Source organism: Callorhinchus milii, unplaced genomic scaffold (assembly GCF_018977255.1).
Source record: "Callorhinchus milii isolate IMCB2004 unplaced genomic scaffold, IMCB_Cmil_1.0 Scaffold2, whole genome shotgun sequence".
Taxonomy (NCBI): domain Eukaryota; kingdom Metazoa; phylum Chordata; class Chondrichthyes; order Chimaeriformes; family Callorhinchidae; genus Callorhinchus; species Callorhinchus milii.
This window is the reverse complement of record NW_024704743.1, coordinates 106,260,109-106,282,600: the sequence shown is the minus strand read 5'-3', so window position 1 is coordinate 106,282,600 and position 22,492 is coordinate 106,260,109. Positions and strand designations below refer to the sequence as shown.

The 22,492-nt window shown below is 43.0% G+C and overlaps 1 protein-coding gene across 1 annotated transcript in view; it reads right to left on the bottom strand.

The window, feature by feature from the left end:
- xkr4 (XK related 4) overlaps positions 1-22,492 on the bottom strand; it is a 102,106-nt gene that overhangs the window by 5,438 nt on the left and 74,176 nt on the right. The window contains 1 exon segment of the mRNA XM_007891037.2: positions 17,155-17,354. Within this exon segment, the coding sequence (XP_007889228.2) occupies positions 17,155-17,354 (200 nt within the window).

Below are 22,492 nucleotides of genomic sequence, written 5' to 3'. Positions count from 1 at the left end.
AGACAGTAGTACAATTAGGCTTCAAATGTGAAGCTGCATATTGCTTGATGGGGCAGGAGACAAGAATCAACAATCAACATGCTCTGAAAAGCAGTTAGATTTACATTTTTATTGGACTTTGTTGGCAGTTTTCATCCTCACATTCTATTTAGAGAACCCCTCAAGTACAAATACAAGCTTCCAGTTTGAAGTTATAAATATTTCTGTTATATATAGATGGTAACTGTCTGCACTGCATGGTGTAGAGCGATTAATCAGAATTAAGCTCAATATGTCCTAAAGGTGAGATCTAAGTCACATGCCGAAATGAAATAACAATTGCAGTTTCAGACAAGAAGGAGCTTTCAAAGCAGAGGTTATTTTAAGAGTGAAATTAATGAGAAGGTGTTCATGTTATCCACGTCAGAGGTGATGAGCTTAGAGGTTCCACAGCGTAATGGTTAGGTCACAGGCGATAGGACCGGGGTTTGATTCCCAGGTGGGGCTAATCTTTAGGCAAGTTTCTTTAATCCACACGCCTCTGTTTACCTAGCAGGAAGTAGGAACCCAGTTGATTGTTGATTTGCAGTCGCTTTTCGGGGTTAATAATCGCTACAAAAAAATGATAATAATTTGGTCACTCAATCCACGACTGTTTGTGGGACACTGCTGTGTGCAATTCACTGCCGCGTTGCACCCACAAAATACAAGGTCAATCCACTTTACAATATATCCTTTAAATATTGAGACATCTCAATGATGTGATAAGGTGCTAAATCAAATGCAAGGCTTATTATTATTATTATTATTATTATTATTATTAAAATGGTAAAAATGGCTCTTGTGCCTTGAATGTTGGTCTTGTAATTCTGAAGATACACCTGGAGGGCATAGGTTCAAAGTGCTTTAATATAAAAGACAGTGTAATTTATAATCTGGTACAAAATAAAATCTGCTGGTGTAAAAAAAATTCAGTACGGTGATATAAAATGCGGTGATATAAAACCAGGAGCAGTGATATAAAAGCATTTACAGCGGTATCAAATCAGGTTGGAAATATAAATCAGTATTAATAGGATCAAGGAGACCTCGTGCAAAATCAAAGGCACTGTTTTGATTTATAGAAAGTTCTTACATAATTTATTTTACAAACACTTGTTTTGACAAGCAAAATTCTTTGATGGTTTAATTGATTACATGGGTCTGGTCGACAATCATTACTGAGCTTGGTGTGGCACTGTGTCTCTCTGTGACCCTAAAACTGTCTACTGACCCTAGTTAAATACTTTGACTAAAACTTATTTTCTGCAGCATAAAAAATAACCATAACATTTCTTGTGTTAATCATATTGAATTTCTATTAATTGCCAGAGGGTGATATATTTAATAGGAACATCCTTTAATACAGTATGGTATTACCTTTAGAGTCTCAGCTGTATCCTTTTTGTCAAATAAAATCCTATTCTTTAGAGTGGGATTTGCAGCACTGCACTACATCCTGAGAAGACCAAATTGAGGCCTCAATTCATGATCAGTTGATATCAGCATCAAATCAGTCTATAGTTTGCCGCATTGACTCGACGGGAATTGGCATTCAGTTCAATCTGGAGTCTGATCAGAAACCGTCAATCCTGAACTATTAGCGTACCAGAAATGAAATGGCTGTCACATAGGTGGAGGAATTTGTACTGAAAGTACATCCCCATGGAGTATTCTCCTTTATTATTGTAGAAATGAGTTACCATCAGTAATTGTGGGCCCATTATAATTAGATTCCAATGTTTAAGCTCCATTTCATTCAGAGAATTATCCTGCTACGTTTAAAGATGGTAAAGACTATTTGAATGTCTGTTTTGCAGAATTGAATTTGCAGCTGTACTTGTCGGCTCCCCTATGATCATTATTTCTGTTCATTGCTGCTTGAAGCATCTGACTGCTTGGTAAACATGATATAGATTTAAAAGAGGGATCAAAACATTATGGAAACAACAGAAGTGAAATAAAGGTTAACTGGGTAATGATGTGAGTGAACCATTACATTTCCCAGGGAGATGTCACTCTGGCCAGCACTTAGCTGAGGATAATGCAGCTGCAGTGGTCAGTGTAAGTGAAGATAAGAGCCTGATCATCATCAATTAGTCAGATGACCCTGTCTGCTTCAATGCACACAGAAGCAGCTCTGATTTTCAGAGCCATTAACTGCAAGTGACATTTTAGTTTTGCACCACAGAGACCAGAAATGCTGAAACAACTCGATGACAGTTTGCAGGTTGCATTTTCATCATGTTCAGTGGCTTGTGCACAAGAAGACGCGATCAACAAGGACCTCTGTAAAACAACTGGACCAAATGTCAGCTAATTGTAGGAAATGGTTTAAAAACCTTAGGTCATGAATTTGAGGGTTTTACAAAACAACTTCACCTCATGGTTTGGGACATCATTCCTCTTGACTACTAATGTTTGCTTTTGAAAGATCTTGCTTTCCTCTCTCTACTGGGCTGTCAGCATCCGTTCAATGTGATTTCCATGTATATCTCCGGTTTTCAGGGCATCTTTAATAATATTAAAACAATTAACTGATATCCAGCATTGAGTAATGAAGTTCCATGCGTGCGCAATTAAGTACATACACAGAAGCTCTCCTGCGACAGGCACGGACAATTTGGAGTGGATAATATAAATCTGGTTTCCTGTTCTGAATTGCTCCAGTACTGAAAGTTATGTCACATTACATCCGTAATATAAAAAGGACATTATATTTCAGTGAAATGTATTGCCAAGTGATTTATAATGCTCCAATTCCAATGCTTAATTATGTTCTTTAAGCACATTTAATGTCAAATTTCTGCCCAAAGCTGCTGTTATAATGGTTCTTACAGATTTGAAGTCTGTTTATGGAAGGTCTGAGAGTCACAGAGGGTTAGCACACTGTCCTTTCGACTACCATCTATAGTGAGAAATGTTTGTAAAATTGTACAGGATGCTACCAACTCCAGCAGTACCCCAATACATACACTGGGGTCCCCGAAAGTCTTAATTCTTGCTAATCTGTGTCTAACACGCTCCAGAATTAGAGTGTGTCGCTTCAGGGAGAGTGCACATTCCACTCCAGATCCAGGGACATTTTCATGTGTAGGTGGCAAGAGCCAAGGCTTGGTTGCCATGGTTAGATTGGCAAAAGGATGACATATTTCATGTGGCTCACAGAGCTGGAGTGACAAGTCAAGAAAATCCAAACAAGCATCTCCATCAGTCATTGCCTTTAGCACTTGGCTCAGGATTTTCATAATACACAAAGTACACTTTGTGACCTTCCCCTAAAACAGTTAAGAAAATTAAAAATATATTGCAATAGTGTGAATTGTTTCCTTCAACTTGTGCACTGGCGCACTTGCTCATTTCCATCTCAGAGCTGATGACAGATACCGTTCATTTTGTACAATGTAAGTTTTGATCAACTCCTAACTTGTTAGCACATATTGATGAGTCTCAGCCTTGGTTTGTCCCTCTTCATTATTATGGATAGTGTATGATGCCATTAAACTGTAAATTGTTTTGACAGGTTATCCAAATCTCCTAAAGTAAGATAACTTTAAACGTTGATGCATTATTCAGTAGGTATGTGTCTAAATGTCTCAGTTCCATTTATCGTACTTTAACATTCAGAGCTGTTACAGTCAGTTACATTGGTATCAGCATTGACCATGTGGCTGACACCGTCAGTGCATTGAATTGTTTTCTCCCCAAAACAACAATGACCATTCGTTCTCTTAGAATATCGTAAAGAAAGAATAACTTCATTGCACACAGTAAAAACTGCACAAAAGCCATCCTCACCTTCATTCATATTTTGTGTGACAGATCTGAGCATTTTCTGGTCTCGTCATCTGACATAGGTTTTTTTCTAAAATTTTATAAATTAATTTCTAAAACATGTGTTAAAGAGACCAGTGCAGATAATTTTATGATGTGTTAATTAACATGTGTGCTAATTAATAATAATAATAATCCTTGCATTTGATATAGCGCTTTTCACGTCAGGAGGACGTCCCAAAGCGCTTCACAGAACACACTGTAAAGTGAATTGACTGTATATTTGTGGGCGAACGCGGCAGCCAATTGCGCACAGCAATGTCCCACAAACAGTCGTAGATTGAAAATGACCAATTTAATTATTGTTTTTGGTTTTGGAGGGATTATTATTAGGCGTGTGGAGTGAGGAAACTTGCCCAAGGTTTCGCCCTGCCTGGAATTGAACTCAGGTCTCTCAGTTGCAAAGCGAGTGCTCTAACCACTGAGCTACAGGACTCCACAAAGCTCCACTGAGCTAATTAACAGTTGGTCTATTTAGCAACTCTATGACACACTGACTCGTCTCTGGATAATAATTAACAATGATTTTGATAAAACATCTTACACATCAGAACATCTCAAAGTGCTTCACAGGATTTACTATAACGTTTAGTGACTGTATTCTATAGGCAAACCCAGCAGCATTTTGCGAAAAGCAATGTCCCACAAACACCATGAAGTGAATAACCAATTTTATCTGAGGTATTGTTGGTCAGGACCCGAGGAGAAATTCCCTTCTCTTCTCAAATTGTGTGCCATGTGCTGGAGGTGGATCCACTCTGACATCACACTGAATGGTTGTATCTAAAAAGAACAACTATCATGGTTGAGTCACAAAGTGATATTTCGTGATTCGATCAGATAATTGGACATCAAACGTGATAATTCACGGGGTGGCAACTTCAGAGGTGCTATGGCCTGGCTCAAAAGCTTCCAAAATTGCCTTGGGTTCAACTAGACACACATAGTCGGGGAAGGGGTATTTAGCACATCATAGATTAGTTTTCAGGTACGTGCGCGCGCAAAAAAAAACAAAAAAAAAACCCTCTGCGCCCCCCCCCCCCGGGGCTCACATCAGAGCCCACTATGGTCCTGTTGGGTTCGCTGCCCCAATCTACGGGATAATGCCATCCACCTGACCGCTCGCTCCCGGTCCCCGCGTGCGCACTATGGCTGCCGCTTTGACCCGAGCCCCCTCACCCCCTCCCTCCCGCCCCCCTCCTCTCTCCCCCCAAACCCTCCCCCCTCTGCATCTCTCCCGCTCTCTCCTCCTCTCTCTCCGTCCCTCTCGTCTTCTATCCCCACTTGACCCTCCCACAACCTCCCTCTGCTCCAGCCTGGGAATCCTCCGCCGGGCTCACCGTGGCACTCGGCGTTGGCTGTCCAGCAGCAGCCACACCGACTGCCCCATTCCCCACCACACTCGCCAGCCACCCCGGACACAGACCCGGGGAGTCAACCTCTCCTCCCTCATCCCCATTCCCCCCACCCCTGCCTCACAACCTGGACCCCCCTCCCCTCCCACACACCCTTCTGTCAACCGCTCCCTCCACATCGGACTGCAAAATGTCCGCTCCCTCTGCAACAAGGCCCTGGTCATCAACGATCTCATCCTTGATGAGAACGTTGATATCATGGCCTTAACAGAAACCTGGCTCACCCCAGGCGACACCTTCCCCCTCACGGAGGCCACGCCACCCGGCTACACCTCCCACCACATCCCCCGCCCCAACCGCCGTGGCGGTGGTGTTGCCCTTATCTCAAGGACACCACTTGCCCTATCCCCTACTCCACTGGCTCTTTCCCCTCCTTTGAGCACCTCACCCTCTCCCACCCCTCATTCCTCTCCCTTAAAATCCTCCTCCTCTACCGGCCCCCTAAAACCTCTCCCACCTTCATCTCTGACATTTCAACACTCCTCACATCTCTTTGCCTCTGCTCTGATCGCCTCATCATCCTGGGCGACTTTAACCTACACTTCACCCCCTCCTGCTCCATCTCCACAGACTTCTCTTCCCTGCTCTCCTCACTCAACCTCTCCTTACACATAAACTCCCCCACTCACAGTCACGGCCACCCACTCGATTTGGTGATCACCCGGGGCCTCAGTGTCTCGGATGTCACTATTACCGACAAGGCCATCTCTGACCACTACTTCATCTCCTTCACCACCTCCACCCCCCTCCCCACCTCCACCAGACCCACCACCATCTTCTACCGCCCTTGGAAGAAGTTACCCCCACAATCCCTAACCGATGCCTTGGAGTCCTCTGAACTCCTCTCCCTCTGGCCTTCAACCCTCACCGACCCCTCTTCTCCTCTCTCCCTCCTCCACAATACCCTCTCCTCCACACTCGATACTCTTGCCCCCATCACTTCCCGCACTGTCTCCTACTCCCGCTCCTCCCCCTGGTACACCACCCACCTCCGCTCACTGAAAAGCCAGGTGCGGGCTGCTGAACGCACCTGTGTCAAATCTGGCCTAACGGTCCACCGACAAATCTGGCTGGACCTCCTCAAAATTTACCGCTCCACTCTAGCCTCGGCCAAGTCGTCCTTCTACTCCAGGATAATCCTGGAGGCGAAGAACAACCCCAGGCTACTGTTTTCCACCACAACCCGACTCCTCCGTCCCCCCCGCCACCCCGCGCAGGTCATCTCCTCCAACCTTCACTGCGAGGAGATGCTGGATTTCCTTGAATCCAAGATCAAGGGAATCCGCTCCGCGGTCACTTCCCCTCCAACTTCCACCACCCCCACCCCCTCACTCCCACACTCCGACTGCTACCCATCCTCCCCTACTCACTTTTGTACCCGTTTCCCCACCCTCTGTCACGAAACTCATCCTATCCCTAAAACCAACCACCTGCTCCCTTGACCCCATCCCCACTCCACTCCTTATCTCCCAGCTCCACTTTCTTGCCCCACATATCACCGACATCATCAACCTGTCCCTCTCCTCTGGCTCTGTCCCCATTCCATTAAAAACTGCCACCATCACGCCCACCCTGAAAAAACCCTCCCTTGATGCGTCGCAGCTATCAAGCTACCGGCCCATCTCCAACCTCCCCTTTCTCTCCAAGGTCTTGGAAAGAGTTGTCGCCTCCCAACTGCGCTCTTTCCTTTCCACCCATTCTCTTTTCGAACCCCTTCAGTCAGGTTTCCGTGCTGCCCATAGCACAGAAACTGCCCTGGTCAAGGTCACCAATGATATCCTGACCATCTGTGACCAGGGCTCCCTCTGCCTCCTCGTCCTCCTCGACCTATCGGCAGCATTCGATACGGTCGACCACGCTATCCTACTCCACCGCTTGTCCTCCCACCTCAACCTTCAAGGCACTGTCCTTGAATGGTTTAGGTCGTACCTTTCTCACCGTCTTCACTTTGTCTCGACGAATGGCTTCTCCTCCACCCCCCGTACTGTCTCATGTGGTGTCCCTCAGGGCTCTGTCCTCGGTCCCCTCCTCTTCACCCTCTATATGCTCCCCCTTGGTGACATCATCCGCAGACATGGGTTAACTTCCACATGTATGCGGATGACACCCAACTCTACCTTTCCTCCTCTACTCTCAACTCCACGACCACCGATGTCCTGACAGCCTGCCTGTCCGACATCGAGTCCTGGACGAGAGACAACTTTCTTCAGCTCAACGTGCGAAAAACCGAGGCCCTCCTGATTGGCTCACGTCAGCGCCTCCGCACCTCAGGCGCTGACACCATCAGCATCCAAGGCTGCACTCTCCACCTCTCAAAGCCAGTCAGGAACCTCGGCGTTTTGTTCGACCCTGAGCTGTCCTTTCTCCCTCACATCCGCACCACAACTGGCACCGCCTTCCATCACCTCCGGAACATCGCCAGACTACGGCATTACCTCACCCCTCACGCTGCTGAAACCCTGGTTCACGCCTTTGTCACCTCAAGGCTGGACTATGGGAACTCTCTCCTCGCCGGCCTTCCCGCCACCTCCCTCCACAAGCTGCAGGTCATTCAGAACTCTGCAGCTCGTGTACTGTCCCGCACCAGGCTTCGGGACCACATCACTCCCACCCTCGCTCGCCTCCACTGGCTCCCCATCCCCCAGAGGATTGATTTCAAGATCCTCATCCTCACCTACAAGGCCATTCACGGCCTTGCTCCCTCCTACCTCTCCAACCTACTATCCCCCTACCTACCTGCCCGTACCCTCCGTTCCTCCGGCTCCGGTCTGCTCCACGTCCCCCGCCCCAATCGCCCTACCATCGGTGGTCGGGCCTTCAGCCTCTCAGCCCCGAGGCTCTGGAACTCTATCCCCCAGTGCCTTCGCCTTGCTTCCTCCCTCTCCTCCTTCAAGGCCGGTCTCAAAACCTTTCTCTTTGACCGAGCCTTCAGCTCCCCTCTCGACTCTCTTCCCCCTTCTCGCTCCCTCCCATCCCTCCCCTCACCCTGACCATTTCCCCCTGCTCGGGTCATGACCCAACTGTGCAGCGCCTTGGGACGTCCTCCTGACGTGAAAGGCGCTTTATAAATGGAATCTTGTTGTTGTTGTAGCTGCAGTCACTTACAGAATGGGGCAACGGGAGGAATGGAATATCCCACGGTCTGATAATATAAATCCACCAGACTTGAATGTGAACATGCCTTTACTTTGTAAATTTTATCTGCTGTACAAATAAACAGGAGGTGGGGAAGTCTTTTTAAGTTTTATTATTATAAAGTCTTATTTTGAAAATATACAGCTTTATGAGTTTACCAATATCTAAATTTGACAAACAGGTTGGTGTGTCTGCCCACCATCCATCTCACTGCTTTGCTGTAGCTTTCTGGCCAGTACTTGAACACATTGAAAGGTATGTACAAGGGAAAGCATTACATCATTGTTTGATTTCACAGCCGGCTGAACACCAAATTCATCTGCATTATGGCTCCCAAAGCCCTGCTGATGCACCAAGTACAGAATAAAGATAAATAGTCCTGGCCTTACAGATCCAGCATTCCCCATAACACAATCTCGGCAGATAATTAATGCATGTTACCAAACAATAGTCAAATCGCTTTATCCTACTTTTCCAGTGAATTAAAAGCACACAATTCAAGTAATAATTTATTCACTCAATTAAAAATCTTGCAAGTGAGAAAATTGAACATTTAATAAGATGGGGGAATGCATATTGAAATCATTTTGTCAGCCTCTGTACACACTTGTGTGGAAAAAAGGATTCCATTTCAAACACTCTTACTACTGAATATGCCGGTGAGATTCTGGGGTGGCGGGGGAGAGAAGGGTGGGGAGGGATTCAGGTATCACTGAAACGGTTTAAAATTCAAGATTGTGCAGAATTCTTTGAGAATTCTTGTGCTCTTAAAAAGAGCTGAAGAAAAACAGCTTCCAAATTCAGACGAAATTTAAGGATTTTCAGAACTTCTGCACAAACGTAAATTTTAAGACAATGGTCTCAAGGCTAAGGCAATTCTCTTATTAGTTGCATGAGTTTTTCCTGCAGGTCTTTTTATATACAAGAAAGCAAATATCAGAAAACGCATTGTGTAGGATATTGTCTGGATATCCTGACAGCAAGCTCTCATATATCACGTTTGCTTGAGATATGTTAAATAATACAGGTTGGAAGATATTTCCTGGTACAAAGCCCCAGTGAAGCATGAATATTATCTTATTAGAAAGCAAGGCCAGATAACTTGTAAATATTTTCTAATCCTATCTTCGTCTGGCTCTTTTTCCCCGAGCTGATCAACTTTACAAACCTTGTCCTCACCTTCAGATGTCTTTACGGCCTTGCCGCACTCCATCACTGCAATCTCTTGCGATACAATCTCTACCATCCCATTTGCTCTGCCAGCTCTGTCTTCCGTCATGTTCCCCACCCATCAGTAAGCAGGTTTTTGGCCACTTTGGCCCCATCCTTTGGAACCTTTTCTGAACTCCCTCCGCCTGCCCTCCTCTGTTTATACTTTTAATACCTGCCTGAGGTGACCAAAAGCTGACCAAATAAATCTCAATCTAATGTGACATTTATTCACAAAAAATGTGATTGTATTATAGATGAATTAAGGTTATGTTATGAAGTCAACAGTAACTCATTTTAGCTGGAAATCAAGGCTAGATGTAGTTATGCATATTCATGACACCAAACCATATCTGTGGATAAAATATCTGTTCTTAAAAATATATAAAATAAAGAATGTCAAAAAATTGAATTCATGTTCTGCCATCATTTCTTTACTCTTCAGTCATGTAATAATAATAATAATAATCCTTGCATTTGATATAGCCCTTTCACGTCGGGAGGACGTCCCAAAGCGCTTCACAGAACACACTGTAAAGTGAATTGACAGTATATTTTTGTGGGCGAACGCGGCAGCCAATTGCGCACAGCAATGTCCCACAAACAGTCGTAGATCGAAAATGACCAATTTATTATTGTTTTTGGTTTTTTTTAGAATTTTTTAGAATGTAGAATTTTCTCCTAGGTCTTTGGTTTGGAGGGACTGCCTGTGTAGATTTTCTTTCATGTCCTTGATTCATAGCGAGTCACAGATTTAAGTCTATTCATTTTTATCTGTCAGAGGAATTATCAATGGGAAATCCTCCTGAGTGAGCGAAAGAAAGAGAATAGGCATTGTGATTGCATTATAAGTTGAATCTTATAATTTGCAATGAGCTGAACATTTTCATCCAGAATTCCTCTCCCTTTACCCCGGACTTACATAGACTAAAAATACAGAACAACAGAAATTTACAGTACAGCAGAAGGCTATCGTGTCTGTACTGGCACTTTGCAATTGAACACTGCACACCACACACTGAAGTATGATGTCATTTGTTGGTAAGGGCATTGGAACAAACTTCCTTTGCTTGTGTGAATAGTGCCAATGGATCTTTAAGATCCATCTAAACAGGCAGGCAGGACTATGATTTACCAAAGCATGGCACCTGTGACAATACTGTGCTCTCCCAGCACTGTACTGGAATGTCAACTTTGACTACATTGTTTGAAGGTCACTTCTGCCCAACATGTTCTTCCTTGATACATACGTTTCTGCCCTTCTTATAAGAGCATTCGGCAAAGTTTTTGTCGAGTACGGAAACCTTTTCAAACACTTCTACGAGAGTGAAGAACTTCTCAAAGGAATTCTTATTGTAAAGAAAAAAAATCAGTGTATGCACACAGTTAATGGAATGACGTGACTTGGGGCATTGACCCTCATTTTCAGAAGTCACAGGACATTCACAGAGTTGGCTGCAAAGGCTAATGGAATCCACTTTACTGTCAGGGCTTACATAAAAATTATCTTCCGCTTCCCTTGCCCTCACTTTTCAATGTCAACGGCTGGTTATCGTGCCCCCCACACACTTTAAAATATCCTCTTGTCACATGTTTACTTCTGAAAACAGTCATTCTATTTGACAGTAATTACAAGCGAAGTGTTTTGAGATATTTTGATGCTAAAATACAAGTTTGTTCTTTTATGAGTTGGAAATGTGGTCTGCGGCATATCAGTCATGGCTACAAGTGACCAGTTTATTCTCTTGTAATTTTATACTCGGGATTTATTTGGTATATTTCTGTAGAAGCTTATTTTGTGTTGTTTCCAGTCTATTATTGTTCAGTTGGTGATCAAGCTTAAAGTGTTAATACTTGGACATTCTTAAATGCTCAATAAATAGAGGAAATCTAAACCCAGATTAAATTTGTCCTCAATATAACACTGGTGAATTGAATGCAGATTTTAGCATGGGGGGGGGGGAGGGAATTCCACTTTTTTACCCAGAATTTGGCAAATTCTTAAATTCAGCCTTCATTTTGAACCATGTTTTCTGTAAGTTTCTTTTAAGAAATACAGAAAATCAATTTCAAAGATAAGACTGAATTAGTGTTAAATTCTGGACGCTATAAAATACTACATAAATAGAGGAAATCTAGATCCAGTTGGGATTTCTCCCAATATATAAGGTCAAAATACCTTAGTTTGACTTACAGTCCAATTTTCATAAGAAACAACTGGATTTCATTGGTTTATTTATCATGCGTTTATCTACATTAAAATATACCTGCTACTCCTTAAACCATTGTTTTAATTGATCCAGCTTTTCTTGAATGCTATTTATCCTCTTTATCTCAGTCACCTTCCTCCATTATGTAGCTTGGTATCATTAATAAAGGTTAAAATATTGTAAGTGCTCTTATCCGAGTTATTTATGGGTCATTCCAGTTGTTAATGTACAGTAACAACCGGCATTAATTTAGCACGCAAATTTCCTGCAACTGAATGTTGACAAGATGGAAGCCATACTCTTTGGTTCCCGTTAACGTTTTTTCTCCTGCGGTTCAGACCTCCTCAAACTCCCCGATCTCCTCACCCTCCATCGGCGGCCTTCAGTCACTACGCCCTGGAAGCTGTGGAACACTCTCCCTCAATCCCTTCGCCTTGCGCCCTCTATCTCCATATTCAGGTTGCACCTGAAGACCTTCTTCTTCGACCATGCCTCCAGTCACCTTCCCCCTCCCCCCAGCTCAGCATCGGGCTTCACCACTGTTAATCGCTCCGAGAGATGTGGATGAAATCCGCTGTAAATACAAGTTGTTGCTGTTTCGGAGTGCTGTACAATGATGGGTCAGGTGCCAAGCTTCAGAGAGAGGTGAGGGGGAGAGTGGAAGGGGTGTAACCATAGATGCTTTCAAAGAGCTAGGTTTTAAGGCAGGATTTCAAGACAGATAGTGAAGAAGTGAGAAGGAAGAAGGGAGCTCTGGAGATTAAGGGCATAAAGTGAAGACTTGGGTACCAATGATGGTATGTTATGATGGAGAAGCAAGCAAGCACGTGTTTGCCAAGCGAAGGGAGTAAGTAGAGGTAGGAGAAGATCAGAAAAATAAGGAGTAGCTAAACAGGGTATGAAAAGATTTACAGATCAAGGTGAAGACTTTGAAATCAGTCATTTCATGAGATTTACTTTTCTTTAAAAGTCCCAAACATAGAACTTGATCACTGACAAGTAACCGCAGAAAATTCCACACGTTCCTTGCACGTCACCTGCACATTTTACAGTTTCATATGAAAGTTCTGCAAATGTTGATGGTGGAATAGAGAGAATAGTACCTGGTTAAATAAAGAACTGGAAAGGTTCTGAAATTGCCATTGAAAAAAAAGAGACAAATTTGCTCTCACTCATAATGGCCCTCAAACATGCTTCTGTTGTCTTTCGAACCAGGCATCACTGTAATTTCAGAAAACACAAAATACTGCACATTCTGGAAATCTAAAACAGCAAAAGTCACTGGGAACACTCAGCAGGTCAGACAGCATCAATGGAGATGATCAGATCATCTCTTTAACCCATCATCCCCATTTTCTCCTTTGTCTTCCTTGCCCTGTCTCCACCCTCCCTGTTAGTCCTTAAAAGCCTCTCCCTCCTAACATGACCTAGGGTCATGGACCCGAAACGTTGACTCACTTTCCTTTCTCCATAGATGCTGCCTGACCTGCTGAGTGTTCCCAGCAACTTCTGTTTTTGTTACTGCAATTTCAGAAATGGCTTCACCTTGATCTGCTATAATAATACATGTTCCAATATAATTTCTGATTCAACTCATGTACCTGCGGGGGGGGGAGGGTTGTGATTTATTACTTGAAACATCTCATTTGGAATTCAAACTACTTTCATTAGTGGGTTTGCCAGCAAAAGGAGAGTATGTGCCACTAACATTAATATTTATAAACGTTTAGGGTTGAGCAAACGATTATCTGTAATTACACCATAAATATGAGTGCAGATCTGGGTCAGAAATCTGAGGTGACCCGCACTTCAATGGTTGGACCAATACTATGCATTGGATTTGAAAGCTGAGCTACGCCAGTTCAAGATGAAACAGTACGTGATTCTGCTATTTTTAGCTTTTCAGCTCCTTCTTGGCGATTACATCACCAGTAACAGCAGCAGCAGCAGCAGCAGCACACTGCAGTCATAACGCAGCATAAATCATGCCAGATGCTGCTTGCTGCCCGTGAATGAGCTTCACATTAAAACTGTTGATTAGCTAGCTTCAGGAAACTGCGGAACTTTGCTTGAATTTTCATAGAATCATAGAATCATAGAATCGTACAGCACAAAAAGAGGCCATTCGGCCCATCGAGTTTGTGCTGGCTCTTTGATTGGAGCAATTAATGTCAATCCCACTCCCCAGCCCTTTCCTCATAACCCTGCAAACCCGTCCAACGCGTTTTTAAAAGTAGTTATCGAATCGGCCTGGACCACCCTTCAGGCAATGCGTTCCAGATTCGAATAACTCGCTGCGTGAAAACATTTCTTCTCACCTCCCCTCTGCTTCTTTTGGAGACTAATTTGAATCTGTGACCCCGAGTCACCGACACACGCACCAGTGGATACAGTTTTTCCCTTTCTAACCTATCAAATCCCCTCATGATTTTGAAGACCTCTATTAGGTCTCCTCGTAACCTTCTCTGCTCCAATGAGAATAATCCCAGCCTCTCTAGCCTTTCCTCATAATCAAGGTCCCTCATTCCTGGTACCATCCTCGTAAATCTCCTCTGCACCCTTTCCAATGCCTTAACATCCTTCCTAGAGTGTGGTGCCCAGAACTGGGCGCAGTATTCTAACTGAGGCCTAAACAGTGTTTAATTGGCCCAACCCTACTTTTGACTAGCCTTTTATTCTTGATCTGCTTGTAAAATATTTTAGAATTTCCGTTAATGTTACCTGCTAACCTTTTTTCCTATAATCGTTTTGCCCCTCTTATTTCCTTTTTCAAATCTCTTCTGCACTTCCTATATTCTATTTGGTTGTCTTCTGTATCTTGGGTTTGACACCTGTCATACGCCTCCTTTCTCTGCTTCATACTAGATACAATTTCCTTCGTCATCCAGGGAGGTTTGGAAGCCCTACTTTTCCCTTTTATGGGAATGTATTTATTCTGTCCTCGAGCCATCTCATCCTTGAAGACTTCCCACTGTTCTTTAGTTGTTTTACCTGCCAATCTTTCTTTCCAGTCCACCTTGGCTAGGTCCCTTTTTAACTCACTGAAATTTGCCCTCTTCCAGTTGAATATCTTCACCTTAGATGGTTCCTTGTCTCTTTCCATATGCACTCTGAATCTAATGATGTTATGATCACTATTGCACAGATGCTCTCCCACTGAAACCTACTCCACTTGCCCTACTTCATTCCCCAGAACTAGATCTAGCACTGCTTCCTTCCTTGTTGGGCTGGAAACGTACTGATCAAGAAAGTTGTCCTGTATGCATTTTAGGAATATTTCCTCCTCCTTGCCGTTTGCGCTGTTGTTTTGCCAGTCTCTGTTGGGATAATTAAAGTCCCCCATTATCACGACTCTATTGGCCTTGCATCTCTCTGAGATCTGCTTGCAGATCTGCTCATCTATTTCCTTCCCACTATTTGGTGGTCAAAAGTATACCCCTATCAGTGTAACAGCTCCTTTTTTGTTCCTTAACTCTAACCAGATAGATTCCGTTTTGGGGCCCTCCAACACCTCAACCCTTTCCACGGCTATAACCGTATCCTTGATTAACATTGCCACTCAGCTCACCAATCTTATTTGCTAAACTCCGTGAATTTAGGCACAGGCTCTCCAAGACCAACTTGACCTGTTCTGCACTTCCCCCCTGTTTTTTTTCTCCATTTTCTAACTCTTCATTTTTTGCATTCCCTTCCCCCCATAAAACTAGTTTAAACCCTCCCCTACAGCATTAGATAGCCTGTCTGCAAGCACATTCGCCCCAGCCCTGTTTAGGTGGAACCCATCCATATGATACAGGTCCCATCTGCCCCAGAACTGGTCCCAATAATCCAGAAACCTGAAGCCCTCTTTTCATTTTCTGAATAAATCACAGCAATCTAGTACTTCCTGACTTTTTTTTTCAGAAACGTTAATGCTGCGTCCCCGGGGTGGGGGGTGGGAGGGGGTGGTTACTGAACTGTCACAAATAGGACAAAATGAAGGGGCAGAAACGCAACACAACTGATTCAGTCACTGACTATCACTGATACAAAAAACTGTGTCTCGATCATCTGGGGAAGGGAGATAAAAGCACAGTCAATGAGTATTAATTCACTTAATAATAATAATAATAATAATCCTTGCATTTGATATAGTGCTTTTCACATCGGGAGGACGTCCCAAAGCGCTTCACAGAACACACTGTAAAGTGAATTGACTGTATATTTGTGGGCGAACGCGGCAGCCAATTGCGCACAGCAATGTCCCACAAACAGTCGTAGATTGAAAATGACCAATTTATTATTGTTGTTGTTTTGGAGGGATTATTATTAGGCGTGTGGAGTAAGGAAACTTGCCCAAGGTTTCGCCCTCTGCCTGGAATTGAACTCAGGTCTCTCGCTTGCAAAACGAGTGCTCTAACCACTGAGCTACAGGACTCCACTCTACAGGGGCACTTGCAGCTGTATAACAATCTTGGATCTTTTGACCAAAATGAGTTTTTTCCGCCACTCTGAGGCTCAGAGTGTGAATGTGTACACTGATACAGAACGTAACAAACATGAGATAAACTGCAGCTGCCTTATCAAACTTTTGAGATGCAAACAGCTCCCTTATCAAAGCTTTGTAAAGAGACCAATACCATGTCTGATCATGTCTATAAAACCTAACATCCCACGCACTATGACCATCAATTCTTTTATTTTCACTATTTTATGCCTTCTCTTGAGAAGGAAGACAGTAACACAAACACGCCTACATAGCTACCAGTTTGAGCTGCAAATGTGTGGTGTGTAATTTATTTGATTCAATGCAACTAGAACAAACTACCTGGAGTTATTTGAACTGATACATTGTTTAGCTCCCTCCTCTCCTGATGGTCTCCAAAGGTATCCTTTGGCACTTGACCGAAATGCCCATTTTTGACTTACGATCCTTGACAGTGCATGTTGGCAGACACTGTAACTATGGGGCATTGCATCCGAGTCAGTTGCTGTCCTCACCTGTCACACTCGGCTACACACACAGATGCACTATTCAGCAGGAGTCATCGAATAGCTATCTGTGGTCAGAAATTTCTCATGATCTTAGCCTTAAGACCATTGTCTTACAATTTTGCTGAATTTTGGAACATTTTATCTTCATTTGGATGCCAGCTTTACTTGAAGATGACACCTCTTGCAAAATAGCACTCCCCCAGCTCCGCATTGGAATGTCAGTCAAGATTACGACATGCTGAGTGGTGCTTGAACAATGGTTGGAAAGGGGTTATTTAGGGGAAAGGGGGAAACAGCTGAACGTATGGGTTCTAATCACAGTTGATACTGGAGTCTGTGGTAAGCAGACCATTCCTTACCTTGGAGCGCTTCTAACCGATGGCTTTGAATCACGATGCAGAGCTGCAGAACGAGTTGTGGAGCACTCTCCAGAAACGTTGCCAGCAGATGAAGCATACTTACATCTGCGTACTCATACACCATGTTCCAGTAAAAGCGCCAGCGGTCCTGCTCTCCACTCCGGCGGCTACGGATACCAAGGTATATGGTGCGTAAATACCTTTGAACAAAATGGAGAGAGAAAAGCACTTAATTATAATAATAATAAAAATAATCATACTTAACTTGCTATAGCACCTTTCACATATTTATGGGGTTTACTGTAGAGTGCAGTCACATTGTGTTTTGAAAGCAAACTGGCAGCCAATTTTGATCACAGCAATGTGCCACAAACAACCATGAGCAAAATAACCAATTTTATTTGGGAGATTGCTGGCCAGAACTCCAGGAGAAATTCTCTTCTCTTTACAAATAGTAGCTTGGGATCTTTAACATCCACTTGAACAGGCAGATGGGACCTTGATTTAGTGTCTTATCTGAAGGACGGCATCTCCTACAGTGCAGCACACCCCCAGCACTGCATTGGAGTGTCATCTTAGACTATATGGGTTCCAAATTCCAACATGGGATTTTAACCCACAACCTTCTGCCTCAGAGGCGAGAGTGCTACCAACAGAGTTAGGCTGACAAACACATTTAAGAACCTTTATGGCACACTCTGGTCAACTTTCCGTGAAAACATTACAAGAAATTGGCATGTTAATCTCAACCAGCAAATGTTTTATAGCACATGTGAGAAGTTCTAAGCATCATGTTATTTCATTCTACAACTGTTCCATAAAAAGATCCAGTTGGACAGAGTTCTAGGTTACAACGAACACGAGGAAAAACTTAAGCAATGGATGATCAATGATGGTACATGAGATATAAATTCTACTTCATGAAATTCAAATGAAGCAAAGTAGCCCCCTGAGAAAAATAATGTTGTCTACAATATTAAAAATAAACTGTTACGGATCAAGCTCTTTTAGTGGATTGCTATCTCTACCTACATCTGGAAGTATCTGTCCTCAATTATTCTCACACAAGCTGGCATGACAATCACAGGCATGAATCTATGCCCTTCCCCTATGGCAAAGCTTTACAGCTTCAATGTATTGACCAGCCACCCACTCTCTAAACGTTACCATAATCCCAGTTGCAGCATGTTACAACATGTGAGTTGCTTATTTTGAAAAAGGTCAGTGCTTTAACTCTTTATTTACCAGGCAACAAATAAAATAAAAAGCTAGATGTAATAATGAGGTCTAAAAGAACGCTATATTTGCAACAGATTTCACAAAGGATTGGTAAATATTGAATCCTGACAATCACAGTACATGTTTTATCCTGGACCCTGGGAGCTCTTGGTAATCCGTCTATTTCTGAGCAAATTGTGCTCTCAATACCACGTTTTAGATCCTTGATTGAAAGAGTGTGAATTCTGATGCATTTTCTTCACGCATCTATTTTGATTTGAAGTCAGGCAGAATTATAAAAGTGAGCCCAGATGTACTGAAATATGAAGAAACACACTTTGAGTTTATAATTGTGCTTATTCTACACATTTATTAACATGTTTTTCTGTAATACTTGGTAAGCTGTAACTGGCTAATGAAAGGTTCAGAGACTGATTGAACCAGTGAAGGCTCACCCTTCATTCAATTTAGATTGAATTTATTTCTCAGCAAACCATTGCTCTCGCTCCAAGTGTCTAGTCAAAATCTAATCAGTATTGTAGATTCCCTTTATTTACTGAACACACCAACTATTCTCACTTGGCATTCATATCCTTAATCAACATTCACTTAATATTTTTTGCAAGAAAGACACTGCAGTGAGAAAATCATCAGAGGAAAAAGAAGCAGGCATATCAGTTTGAGCCAAACAAGGTGCACTATGTTTCAGCCCCCACAAATTATTACCATCCCTCCCCCCCACTCCCACTGTTGGCCCTGCCCTCATCATTGCTATTGTTAACAAGAAACTGTTTCTAATCTGTTCAAAGTTAGTCATTACCCTCAACAGTATATACTGTGAAGTACTTTGAGATGTCCTCCCAACATGAATAACAACAACAACAAAATTACATTTGTATTGCGCCTTTCACGTCAGGAGGACGTCCCAAGGCACTGGGCAGTCAGTGTTATGGACCCGAGCTGGGGTCGCGATTGGTGAGGGTGAAGGGCAGGGGGGAAGGAGGGTGGTTGAAGGCACGGTAGAAGAAGAGGGTCTTGAGATGGGTCTTGAAGGAGGCAAGGGAGGGAGTGAGGCGGAGGAACTGCAGGATGGAGTTCCAGAGGGTGGGTGTAGAGTGGCTGAAGGTTCGCCAGCCAATGCTGGGGCGCGCGAGAAGGGAGACGTGAAGCAGGCCGGAACCCACTGAGCAGAGGGCGCGAGCAGCTAGGTAGGGGGTAAGGAGGTCGGAGAGGTAGGGGGAGCAAGGCCATGGAGGGCTTTGAAGGTGAGGACCAGGATCTTGAACTGTATCCTCTGTGTGATGGAAAGCCAGTGGAGTTGGGCGAGGATGGGGGTGATAGGGTCGTGGAGCCTGGTGCTGGAGAGGACACGGCTACAGAGTTCTGGATGATCTGGAGAGGCCGACAAACAGGGAGTTTGCTCAGTCAAGTCTGGATGTTATGAATGCGTGTATGAGGGTTTCGGCGGCTGTGGTGAAAGTGTTGTATCAAATGTTAACAATTTAATGATTTTAATATCACTGTATTCTCTTTACGTGAAATGTTGCCCAAGTGTATATGACCGCATCAGCAAGCAGACTGCAAGTTGCAATGGCCCTGTAAACATTGTTTTGTTTTCATGTAAAGCATATTCCTGTATCAAAGGGAGTTGCATTATGTGATACAGAAACAAACTACTTTCTGGGCAGAGAATTACATAGTGTAACTGAAGGGCCAGCATTTACAAGTCCTGAAAATTAGCTCTGTACATTGCTTATGACATACAGTCCAAAAACAACAACTTGCATTTAACGCAGCCCCTTTCACATAAGGTAAGGTCTCGGAGCTTTTCGTAGAGACAAGGCTAGGTGCTGAGCAAGAGAGAACGGGAGGAAGGGGGAGGTGCCCACAAATACAGTTCAAAGAAGTAGGCTTTTAGGCAAGATTTAGGGACAGATAGAAAGGGGGAAAGAAACGCATGGGGAGAAGGAGGTTACGAGCGTAGCAGCTGAAGACTCAGCCACTGGTGGGTATGACAAATTGAAAGAACCAATTTGTTTTCCAAATTAGACTTAACTTAAGAATTTTGCAAAATTCGGAACAATTAAACTTTAAAGCAATGATCTCTAGTGTAAGTTTATTGGCACCTTAGGTTGGCATTCATAGCACAATTAAACAATTAAACAATTAAACACTATGGGAAGAAATTCTACTTCTGCGTTCTTGAATGAAGTTACAGAAAACTGGTTTTATAATAAAGGCTGTATTTAAGAATTTCCCAAGTTGTGGCTGCTCTAAAATGATATTTTTTGGGGAGTCAGCTGAGTGTCTGACACATTTCCACATGTGACCCATCACCACGCTTCAGAGTATCCAAAGTTTCTGGAACAGAATGCACTCTCTCTCCTCGAAGGGATGCACTCTTCTTACGTAATTGACATGTGTTGGTGACAGCCAAGGCTTGGGGACCAGAGTGTACATTGGAAGAACTGCTGGAGTTTAACCAGCTAAAACCATACACTGTAACTTGCAAATCTAGATAAAGTGGGTATATCTTCATCCAATTTCTCCCTCCAAAAAGTGTTTCAAGGACGCAGGGACAAGTGACAAATTAATTTGATCTTGAAATAGATATAACACCCTATTTTAAAGGGTTTGAAAGTTATTTGTATTAATTTCCTGATTCTTAATAAACTCAGGGTAATTCTTTCATATATTTTCATATACACATCAGGACATGGGGGGTCACAGGTTCAGGGTTTTCAAGAGGATTTCAGAACAGATACCAAGTATTTCCTTAGATAGATGGTAATCGATGCCTGGAATGAATAACCAATAAGTAAAACAGAAGCCAGCACGTGGATTGATTTGAGAAATTCCTTACTGGAAATTCCTTAACAGGAAGGCTATATGTATTTTGACACAATAGAATCAAATGAAGGGATTTCTCCACCCGAATCTCGTGTGAATCTTTTTGTGATCTGAACAAAGCCAGTTGGTATGATGTTGGTATGATGCTGGTAACCTTCTCATTTGATACCAGGCTCGGGGGAAAGCTTACAGTAACCTTTTGATAGTGAAATTGCCACATTGACACAAAATCACTGAATCAGTGTAAGTGATCGATTGTTACTGATTTACAGAGGAAGCAGCAAAGTTAAAGTTCAGTGACAGTAAACATCTCAATGTCAGCCTAGTTTTGACATTGTTTGAAAGACGACCAGAAAGCATTCTGCATCCTCGTATTCTTCAGACTGAAGGCCCGATTTTAAATTGACTGCATACTTTTACAGGTAATTTTTTTTGGACAGCCAGGTGACTGACACATGCAGAAAGCTATCACCATGCCTAAGAGTATCCAAACCAATCTAAAAACTCCATGCATCCCAAATTCCATGCAACACATGGAAATTCTAGAGACTAGCTAAGTTGTAATCTTGAAATAGATATTTTTGCAATTGAACTGAAATTGATTATTTTGGAGCATCATTGGGAGCAGAGATTGAGTATTTTATGAATTGGCTACATTTGTTTCCATTGTTCTTTGAGATATTTAATCTTACTCACTACACAATGGAAGCTGAATGCTCTGATTTCCCTGTAACTGAAGTGCAATTTCTTCCACCTCATATGAATTCATAAAGATTTTGTTCCATTAATGCAGGCAATTCAGGCAAAGCAGTTTCATTCCATCAAGATTTCAACAAGCAGTTTTTACTATGAAAGGCACCCACATTTGTTGGTGAATACCATTTTTCAATGCACCAAGACTGCAAATTCAACAATGTAATTTACAAGGGTATTTTTCAGCTAAATAGCATATGTTTCACAAGTAATCAGGAAATGATTGTCTGTGTCTCATATGACATGCAGTTGCCGATCCATCAATGCTTCTTTCAATGGTTCAGGTACAGCCTGGGAAACATGCTGTTATTTGCAGATCGAGTGCTATTATTCTGCAGCTGGATACGTTGCCTGATCCAATAATCCATTTAGAACCAGGTCTTGTATTCCTTCAAAAATGTAACTGCATTCGATTATCTCCTCTTACTGTCGCAATCCATACCTGCTGTTCCTGTGATAACAATGACAAGACTATAACACATTGCATCAGCCACTGGCATGTTTGTCACTCAATTCC